Here is a 10,763-nt window from a genome sequence, read left to right on the forward strand (position 1 = left end):
GTGCCCCACCCCTTACCGTATTAGTTGAGCCATCCGAGAGCTAGTGGCAAGGGATAGGAAAAATGATATCGTTCATACGTACCGAGATGATAACTTCCGTACGAATTGGCTGGTGAGGAGTACCTGCTCTTCATATCGCCCCTCAGGACCTCACTTTTTCCCGGTTTCACTATTGGTCTTGAAGCGCTGATTTTCGATGATATTATTCTGGCTTCTAGCACTCCTTTGTTCTTCTTAATTTATATTTGTACGTCTTTGAACCAGGCCTAGGCCTAAAAACCTATATATTGGAAAATATTATTATGTTGTAAGCTGCATATATAACGAAGTCTCGTTAATTGTCACAATCGCGTTTGACTCGCACTCGTTCCCGTGCAATAAAGGTCCCCCCTAAACCCGAAGGCACGAGACCCTTGACCACAAATTATTCACATATACCCTCTTATCCAATAAAGACGCATGAATTCTTTTTTTTTTTTTTTTGAAAGTCTTCTCGAAGTCCTCCTCCTTGTGGTCCCAAACATTTTGTCCCCTTCAATTTCCTTTTAACCAAGGTTTAATCCTCTTTACTTGATGGACAAACAAGAACTGCATATAATTTATCGCGTTCACATGTACCGAACACGGAAGCTCCCGTTCATATCCATTGGCAATACGATGATATACATAGTTCGTGAGATCATCCATGCTCACTTGTATGATTAACGGAGTATCCGTATATCTCAGTCCATCTCGTATCTGAGTTAGAGGATGAAACCGATCATGACTTACGGTCGTCGGGTATGTGGAGCCGGGCCTGGCCCGATAATAACTTTTCAGGGGATTCAAAATCAGAATTAACGTTGAAGCTTCCTCTGACGTTGTAGGAAGGTCGTAAGGAAGCCGCCTTCGAGATATTGGATAGAATATACTTATATAAGGCACCAACCACACAACACACTCTCTCAGTTCTCCACGACTTGTGATCATCCCATATATAATTAAAGGTTCTTGACAAAGTGACTAACATGTCTGACGCCACTTTCCGGTCGTCGGAGTCGCCGGAGATGGAATTCCCCGACCAGTCAAGCTTCAACCTCTCGGATCAGTTCTTTACGTTCGAAGGGTGGTTGGAGGGTGATGATCCTGCCCTTATTTCGCCCAAGTATCAGCATAGTCAATCATATATGCCCGTCGTAGAGATTGGCAACTCGAACACCCGAACTGTTACCCACCATGAAGGGCCCAGTTCTAGTAAGCCCTCCTCTATCTCTGCCGTACTTTGTACCGGGTCCTCTTCCCTTGCAACTGATCTCACTCAAAAGCTTGGATATGAGAATCGATCACGAAGACGACATTGATCGTCTATCTAGTTACATCTGTGAACACTCCATATCACTTAATATTAATTATTCGTCATGAGTCAGAGATCTTCACTTCCGGCTTATATTGTACTGTATAGTTCCTTCGATAATGATATCTGCCTGCCTCTTTTTTCTGTAAACAGGTGAGAGTGGGAGGGAAAGGAAGGATGTTAAGGAAAGGTTTGCATTCAAGACAAAGTCCGAGGTGGAGATTTTGGACGACGGCTACAAATGGAGAAAATATGGGAAGAAAATGGTAAAGAATAGCCCAAACCCAAGGTAAAATTAAATGCTTCTATCCCGAATATGAATCTCGTTTGTAATCGAAAAAAGCGAAGAAGATACAACTAAATGTGACGGAATGATATAGACATCATTTAAGGTTGTCTTATTATTGGAAAAATAGAAATATAAGCTGAAAATGCATACAAAATTGAAACATCTTTTTTGATGATTCATCGTATTTCGATTCCATCAGAATTCATGAACTGACCAAATTTTAACAAGATTCATAAATGCTGCTGGACATGTAAGGTTTCTAGTCAATGTCAGATTTCATTATCAGAAAATTCAGAAACAACCAAGATTGATAAACCAATGCAAATAAATTTTTATTTTCATAATAACTAAAACATCGAACAATTTAAGTTCTTGTTTTGCAAAAAGGAAAAGTTCTAAGACACTCAACGAAATAATGTACGAACTAGTTTATCAGCTCAAATTTTAGTTTTGGAAGAAACAGCACTAAATCGTAAATGCAATATCAATTTGCTATATATGAAGTCCGAATGGAAACCAGATCTCCCCAAAAATACAACCTACATAGGATTAACTATGCACACACGACAAGCAAATTATAAACCATCACGAATATAGGATGTCGACTTTTTTACTTGCAAAATGGCTGATAGCAGGACCATGTGATGATTTGCAGGAACTACTACAAGTGTGCAGTTGAAGGCTGCTCCGTGAAGAAGAGAGTCGAGAGAGACAGGGAAGACCCAAATTACGTAATAACAACATACGAAGGCATCCACAATCACCAAGGCCCTTAGCCGGTATGATTGTGAAGGAATAGGCTGAACTCCGAGGAGAGACTCTGCACTGGTATTTCTGAATCAGAGTCTGAGACTGTATTCTTTAATTCTCCCTTTAAAATTTTAGTATACCGTTGAATCCATGTAGTTTACTTGTCAAAGATCTATATATGTAATGACGATGTCGAGAAAATACAGGTTTTAGTCAGTTCCGCATAGATTTCCACAGTCGCGCAGCTCCTCGGAGGAATGTTTGAGGACAACATGACTGTACAAACTGATGAACTATAGTTGCTATGAAAACGATAAAGCGTGGAACGCCGAATATAAATGGGTACTTGCAGACACGAAGTAATCGACCAAACCAATCTATTTTCATGAACTCTCTCCTGGAGAGAAGAAAACCGAAATAATGTATAGTTACAAAAATATGACGACTGAAAAAGAAATACAGAAAACGAATTCATGTGCAGGAACTTGCTGTCTCCAGTGACTGATGTAGGCTCCGATTATATTAGAATTGTCAAGTTGAAGGCTGCAGCATGTATTCCTCATAGCTCATTCTGGAAACATGGCATTCAGATTTCATGCCACATAAAATTCATAGCCCGGATCTCGTCTTTTTTTATTACAGCCCACAACACGAAACGGTAAAGAGATGCGCAAACAAACTTGCAGGCTCCATGTGTGTCTTCATATATTCAGATTCGGATTCACTAAAGGTTTTGACTTTCTAACTGCATGCCTTACCCAACTGGTTACGCAACTGTGGTGGTTTTCTGGTGCCCCAGAATCGTTTCTAGCTTAACTCTGCTTCTAAACCGGCCCAGAGATCTGTGACTATACCAAAACGGGAAATGCAGCATCAATTGGAGTTTCATGGCTTATAATGATTCCAAGAGATTTCTTCAGCTTCAAATCTTTTGCTGTAAGAAATCTATTCCATCGTCTGGCTCTTCCGGGGCGAGTTCAATTGGACTTCCAAAGCCGCTATTAGAGCAACACCGTGGAGAGTTCTGAAAAGTTTCCTTGTCGAACCCCCATTCACGCATCAGAGCTTTAACCTCTAGATCTTCCTGTGTCATGTCCTTTCTCCCGTGTCCTAATGAATGACTTCTTATGTCAAGCTCCTCTTCAGCAGCTTCAAGAAGTGAAGCAAGCATATGATCCTCTGAATCATCACCAGAGTGAGAGTCAACTGGCACTGCAGAACTAGATTCAGCGTCCTCTCCTGTTTCATCGAGACTCAACAAGAAATTGCCGGAAATAAGGGCCTCCTTTTCGAACTCTCTAAGAAGACGTTCTCTTGGAGATTCAGGATCACCATCGGAGTTCCATCCAGATAATAACTGGTCATTCTCTAGCATGTCTAAGAAATCGCTGGCCACTGATTCACTAACATCATCCTCGCTGAGAGATCTTTTTGCCAGTCTGTTCACTCTGTAACTAGATTTAACTTCCATGTAATTACAATTATCACAATCTTGGCATACACCAAGAAGAGCATCTAATCCCGGAGATTCCGAGGTAAGCAGCTCCCTAAACTCTGATGCCAATTCTTTAACATCCAATTCTTCTGGACATTTACTCTGCTTTTCATTCTTGTTATCATCGACTGCAGCCTCATATTTGTGATCGACACTCATGTTCTCCTTCATACTGTACTTTAATTTGTCCTTATAGGCTATGTTATCGCCTACAGAGATCTTATCCACATGAACCATTGCAGCTTCAGAGACATTACAAGCAGAATCATTGCTTTGTGAGACACTGGTCGCTTCCTTCAGTTCAGGTACTTCTAGTTCTACTCCCTTCTCAATTATTTCAAATTCTATCTCTTTGTCTTCATCTGCTTCAGTTGCGTTCACAGGGTCAGGATTGAGATCAGACTCAGGTATCTGTTTTGATCTCCCTATATGTGTGGTAGAAGCTTCTGACCCAATTGAACCATTCCAGTCAGCCTCATCGAGTTTCTTATAAAGAAGATGAATTGACTTGGAAAGCTCTAAAGCAGGAGGAATCAATACTTCATGACAGGTGTTCCCGTCAACCAACTGAGACAAGGAGACTGTTGCCTGGTTTAAATTGCTAGGAACGCTCCCGCTCCTAGACAACCTTCCAGATGAATTGAACTGAGCAAGTCTAGTACCACTTTGCTTCTCATTGGACCTACACGCCAAGTCTATAAGCTGAGAGACAGTCACATTGCCACTGGACTCGAGAAGGGCATCGGTTGTTAACAAGTAACCGAAACTGACGTTCAGAATAGCTCCCTTTGCCTTTCCAGCAAGTTTAAAGCTAGTGGTCCACTTTCCGGAGCTTTTCTCTCCCACCAACTCCTCAAATGGGAGAGGAAGAACTCGAGTGAGATCAAACCAGTGTTTGCCAATATCAAGTCCCCGAGCACCAACCACAGAAGCCTGGATTAAGAAAATTTTCGGCTCATATTTGCATGAATCATCTGGCCCACTTCTATGGCAATAAACATTGCACCTATGCATCAGAGTTTCATTAAAATGAGCGACTCCTTTCAGAACCTGTGATTTCCGGGTCGTGATCACCTCATTCTTCCTCCCAAATTGCACAGTAAGACTAAAATCATTAAAATTCGCAGGCAAAGCTTCAATATTATGCACATGCAAGAAGAAAGAACAACTAAATTTTCGGTCCCGGAGATGGGACAGAGCTTTCAGGGGCTTCTTCCAATTCCATGATGAAGATGATCTATTCAACTTATTCACCATATCTTCCCTATCATTTTTCGGGTTCGCAACCAACCCACGATTAGGGAATAAGACTTTCCCTGCAAATTGGTGCCCGACGTGTGATGAGATGACTGGCGCATACTGGGCAGATTTGTGCGCGAAAAGTGCTTTGCTGATCGCTTCGATGTCACGCAGAAGCTGAGCACTGGATAAATTCCCAGATGTATCAACATCCGAAGACTCGGACTTTGACGGGATCATCTTCCAACCCAAAGGATCACAATCTGAACAATTAAAGACAGTTCACAGCCAAATGTCAACTCAACTCACCAGAAAAATTTCAGTAACTCTACTCAGATAACTGAAGAAGCAACAGACAACAAGAGAACTAAATCAATGTCCCACACAGGAACCAACTCAATGATGACAATCTCAATTCATGTTTCATGAAATTGAGGTCAAACAGAGCGATGATTACGATACAAAGTCGCAAGCTAATGATTTCACTTCTCGCTTTCGATTTGCTCAATCGATTCCAAAGCGACAGAATGGATCACCTGACAGTAAAAGATCGTAACTGGTCACTGAAATTCCGGTCGACGCATTACCTGGATGGCTCGATTAAGATGCCTCTACAAGGTCGATCAGTATCCAACACCACCGGCCGTTGACCACAAAAAGAAGACCGACGGTTAGTTCCGGCGAACTTTCCGGCAACGAATTTTACAAGTTCACGGGCGAAATGTGAAGAACAATCAATGCTCTCTCTTCTTCTCTTCTTTGCGTGCGTTTAATGTATTGCTAGAACTCGTTCCATCGCTTTCCTTTTTTGTGCGACTGGGCCGGGCCGGCCACGACCTAGGCTAATTTATTTATATAATATATTTTTTCCCTCATAATAAGATGAAACGAAGATGGGTGGTGCGAAGCATGGCAATCGGGAAGGCGAGGTCCTTGGAACTGTAATAAGAATATAAACTTTTCAATTTATGAGGCGAATAGTACTAATTTTATAAAAATTTGAAAAACGATATACAAATTTCTTTAAAACATCGAAATTTTAAGGGAGGCAATCGTCACCCTCGTTCCATTCAAGATGGCAATATCTATCTAAGCCAATGGAAATACTCCAACCTTGAACCGTGGTGGGCGTCAAGGAGCCATCCGGGAGGTGTTTTAGCGCTGGTGCACGATATAATTGTCAGCGTCACATACATTGATTACGTTTCCTATTGAAAAATACTCCCTGTGGTGCAAAATGGCTGATTGATAGCTGAATTCAAATTTTTTCTATTCCAGTTAGTTAAACTCATTCGACTTATCATGCAGTGTGATGTAGTTAGTAAACTGTGCTAGTAATGAGCATATTTTAATTGCCCTATCGGAATTTGCAACTCACTAAAACACTATTTTGATAAGTTCTTTTTTTTTCCCTTTGTTTTTGATAAGTCAATGCAACAATAGGTGATTGGGACTAATTGACGCTCTAATGAGAATTAGTCTCATTCAATAAGTAAAAAGTTTTTTTTTCAATTCAACCCAATCAGTTAATCGCAAAAATAACCAACTTCCTCAAACTTTTTTTGGAAATTTCATCCATGGTAAGGGGATAGATTTCAATTGAAATCTTGCCAATTCCTTGGAGAAAGGAGGATTTTATTTGATTTTGTTCTTTTTAAGAAGGATGAAATCTCTATCACCGGAAAAAAATAAAAGGAAAAAAGAAAAAGAAGGATGGTCTCACACTTTGGAAGGAAATTTGGAGGCATAAAAGGGAATTTAATAAATACCATTCTCATTCTGTTCACGCACTTGTCCCTTAAATTGTAAAAAAATTAGTATGGAATTTAGAAAATTCCTCTTTTATCTGTTTTGTCACCTCCAAATTTTCATTCAAGTGTAAGATTCATCCTTCCTTAAAGATAATTCAATAAAGTCCATACTCATCAATTATAATATATAAAAAAAGTTAAGACACACAACGTGACGGCATCATATAAGTTAAATCGTAAAACCTCCAGCTCCACATAAATAGATCTTTTATTTTTAGTTAATTGAATTGTTACTATATTTTATTAGTACTATATTTAACAAACTTTCATATATTTGTCCATATCCATATTAACTATACATATTTATGTATAATTATTGAGTCTTCTTGAAAAACAAAAGTTTTTTTCGATAATTTACAAAGACTCCTTGAGATAGGAGAGATTCTTTTCAAGTTCAATACACTAAATATTCCATAAATAGATGACATGAAAGTTCATTTTGTGCGTAATCTTTCTATTCGTTATAATTTACATACTCTTTTAAGTCATAGAAGATATCTCCCGACACATATTACAAGTTAAATTTTTCTCTTCAATATATATATACAATATGTCATTCGCAATTTTTATAAGATTAGAGTAAGTATTTGTTTATTGTCGTAAATTTAGTTCCTTTAATCTCATTCATAATTTATATAGATATATATACATAAGTATATTTTTTCTACTCATATTTATTAGTGGCACATATGATGATTAATTTAAATTCTGTTATACAAATATTGATAAAATATTACCGTGCAACTCGTGGGTATCAACTAGTTTTGATCAATTTTGAGCGTCAAAACTTAATTATTATTATTATTTTATTATAAAAATTACATTAATGTTAACTATTTTATGATAATCTGATTTAACTGAAAATTGTGATACGATAAAATCCAACCGACAGGATTTTGTTCGACATATCAATGGTGGGGATGAAGTGTGTTACCATAATACATTTTTTATCAATATTAGAATTTTCAAGAGAATAAGAACAAATATTACAACCACTAATTTTATGAAATTTTTTTAATAGATTAAAATTAAATATTTGAAAGGCAGATGTCACAAAACATTATTTTAAAAGAAAATGTGTAATCCCTCTTCTAAAAATTTTGTTAAGTTAATTGATGGGCTCGCGAGCTATAGGCCCCAAAGGCCCGGTTAGAAAGAGAGCCCACAGAAACTACTAAAAGGCCCAACAACGAATTTGGTGGGAACAGTTTAGGGCCTATGGCTCGCGAGCCCATCATTAATCTACAAGTATAATTAACAAATAAATGTTTGATTGCATGTTAATATAGTCCCTATCAATAGAAAATCTATATATATATATATATATATATATATATCTGATTAGAGAAAATTACCACGGTCTCTAATTTTATGAAATTCTAGTAATAAAAAAAATATATTTCAATTTTCGACATCATAAGTATTTATGTTAAAAAAAATATGTACATAAATTTGTGTAAGCAATTTCCATATTGAATATTAATCGTAGATTTGCTTCATATTGCTCATTAAGTAAATATGCAGTGCATAAACAATTAAAATTGTTAGTAGTAAGATAATTATAGGGTTGCTCAAAATAATCAAATAGTATCGACGATTATAGAGTCGTTCAAAATAATCAGACAACATTGTAAATTTTATTGTTCTTAAGAAGAAAATTGTTTTTCAAGAATCTAAAAAATATTTATATAAGATAAGATATAAAAGTGTGAAAACAAATCCCTTCAACACAAATGATAAAAACACTAAAAAATATAATTAAGCAATCACATAGAATTTTCAAAAAAAAATTAAAAAATCACTAATTTGGTAAGTTTATGGTCATTTGCCAAGCCAGCTGAAGTTTTTATCAAATATAAAATAAAGCTATCAACATGGATTTGTTCAAACGGTTTGGCGTTTGTTCCGCTTGAGTAAGGTCTCGGGTTCAAGTTATTGGGAATGTATAAAATCTACGTTGGGAGAGTTTTACCCCTTATTGGGCTGATCCGACTTGATTGGATTAGTCGGGGCCCAATTAGGTTTCTAAATATCAAGATTTACACGCAAAAAAATATAAAATAAAACTTTGGAAATAATGATGTCATAAACACAGTTTAAAAAATGAGCGAAAATTTTTTATTATGAAATATCCTTGAAAAATCATTCTTAAAAATTACATAAATATATTATGCATATAAAATAATAAGATTAGTTGTAAAAAATATTATTGGACTACTTTATTCTAATCTTATTGAAGACTATTAATTTCTTAAAGTTTTAATTTAATAATATTTTTTTTCAATGAGTAAATTAGTCTTACAATATGTGAATTATTACAATACGAAATGATAATCTACATATGGAAACCGAATATGCAATAATAGATATATGATTAAACCCGTGCAACATTCTGAGTGTGATATTGGTATTATTCTATTACATGATAAATATAAAATATAAGAAGGGAGCCAAAAATGAGAAGGGTATTAAATTCAGGGTTTGGTAAAAAAAAATGCAGACTATATATGGACACACTATCAGTGGCTAACGTTCCCGCATGCATGCCATAGGATTGATGTGGTGTTGGTCCTTTAAATAGACAATGAGACGATGTGCTATGTAATTTCAAATACATTTGCAGTGGAAGGAAACCCTAGTATTCCATTGACGTGTTTCTTTGTGAGCGTACATAGTTTCCATTTCAACTTGATCTTCTTAGAATGCATTTCTTGTGGAGGCTGCCTTATCTTTAGAGGAATCCAAATCATCTCATACTTCAGCGGTAATCCACATAATTATATATCATAATCTATTGGCTTTTCATCTTTTTTCTTCTTCTTGATAGTTCGCAAGTTTTAATTTTTACTCCAACATTCTTAATCACCATGTTAGTTCCTCTCAATCTAGTGCAAGCGTAACGTTCTAGATAATGTAAAGAAAAAATGTCATTGCTTTGCTTGTTCTTATGCTTATTTCTATTTTACAAGCTTTAGAATCCTAATTATCGGAAACTTCAATTGCTTAGAATTACATATTTCATGAAAAGTAAATGATAATTTGACACATATAGCTCGATCGTGTTTCTTGGTGGCTATGATGGTGAGAAACTTGTGATTAATGGTTAGCCATCTAAGGAGATTCTTTCAAATGCATCAATGTCGGGCAATATTTGAAACTTTTTCCTGTTTGTTTTGCTAATACTCTTCCCTTTTAGGGTTTGTTAATTGACATTAGCCCATCTTCTGTCGAACATAGCCTCTTTATCTCAATGAAGGAATTTAGAGGAATGACCTAGATGAATTTAACGAAAGTAAGATTACTACCCACGGAAGCAGCCTAAACATATATGGCTAAAATTTGTCTAACCTTGAGAAAGAATGTAGTAGTGGTACACGTCATCGCCTAATAATTAAAATGTTCCGGGTTTGATTCTCTTTGCGATACTATCCATACTCCTTTATAATCTATTAAGAATTTCATTCCATTGTAATAGACCTACGAGCCTTCCTTGTAACCGAAAAATATAAGTGATATAGCTTGACATTTTATTTTATTTTTAAATGGTGGCTCGCATCTTAGCTAAAGAAATGACTGTGTATTGGCTGAATCCTCACTTGCAGTGTGAGGTGAAATTCATTAGAATAAATAGTGGTGTACAGAGTTCTAAATATGTGAACTAGTTCTAAGTATGGAAACTATCTATACATGACTAAAATACATTATCTGTACATGATAAGCAATAATGACAAATATTCGTGCTAATCTTCACTATTATTAACTATATTCTTTACCACAAATATGTGTATGGCTTTGTATTGCTTGCTATATATTAATGAATATATTAAGCCGATGCTCAAAAACATA

At 36.4% G+C, this 10,763-nt stretch overlaps 2 protein-coding genes across 2 annotated transcripts; one reads left to right on the plus strand and one right to left on the minus strand.

Annotated features, from left to right (window-relative positions):
• The first annotated feature begins 931 nt into the window (after nt 1-931).
• LOC116215584 (probable WRKY transcription factor 43) lies at nt 932-2,598 on the plus strand. The gene is made up of 3 exons (XM_031551347.1): nt 932-1,233; nt 1,487-1,622; nt 2,278-2,598. The coding sequence occupies exons 1-3, from the start codon at nt 1,008-1,010 to the stop codon at nt 2,396-2,398; spliced, it is 483 nt and encodes a 160-aa protein (XP_031407207.1). The 5' UTR covers nt 932-1,007; the 3' UTR covers nt 2,399-2,598.
• Nucleotides 2,599-2,735: 137 nt separating this feature from the next.
• LOC116215574 (protein PLASTID MOVEMENT IMPAIRED 1-RELATED 2-like) lies at nt 2,736-5,933 on the minus strand. Its single transcript, XM_031551336.1, has 2 exons — nt 5,694-5,933; nt 2,736-5,369 (listed from the first exon to the last, which is right to left on the minus strand). The coding sequence occupies exon 2, from the start codon at nt 5,344-5,346 to the stop codon at nt 3,295-3,297; it is 2,052 nt and encodes a 683-aa protein (XP_031407196.1). The 5' UTR covers nt 5,347-5,369; nt 5,694-5,933; the 3' UTR covers nt 2,736-3,294.
• Nucleotides 5,934-10,763: the final 4,830 nt, after the last annotated feature.

Source organism: Punica granatum, chromosome 1, assembly GCF_007655135.1.
Source record: "Punica granatum isolate Tunisia-2019 chromosome 1, ASM765513v2, whole genome shotgun sequence".
Taxonomy (NCBI): domain Eukaryota; kingdom Viridiplantae; phylum Streptophyta; class Magnoliopsida; order Myrtales; family Lythraceae; genus Punica; species Punica granatum.

Excerpts from the sequence above, each read along its gene's own strand:
- LOC116215584 (XM_031551347.1), top strand. The coding sequence starts at position 1,008 with ATGTCTGACGCCACTTTCCGGTCGTCGGAGTCGCCGGAGATGGAATTC. Across the intron at positions 1,234-1,486 it reads CCATGAAGGGCCCAGTTCTA|GTGAGAGTGGGAGGGAAAGG; the intron begins GTAAGCCCTCCT and ends TTCTGTAAACAG. Across the intron at positions 1,623-2,277 it reads AAGAATAGCCCAAACCCAAG|GAACTACTACAAGTGTGCAG; the intron begins GTAAAATTAAAT and ends GATGATTTGCAG.
- LOC116215574 (XM_031551336.1), bottom strand. The coding sequence starts at position 5,346 with ATGATCCCGTCAAAGTCCGAGTCTTCGGATGTTGATACATCTGGGAAT.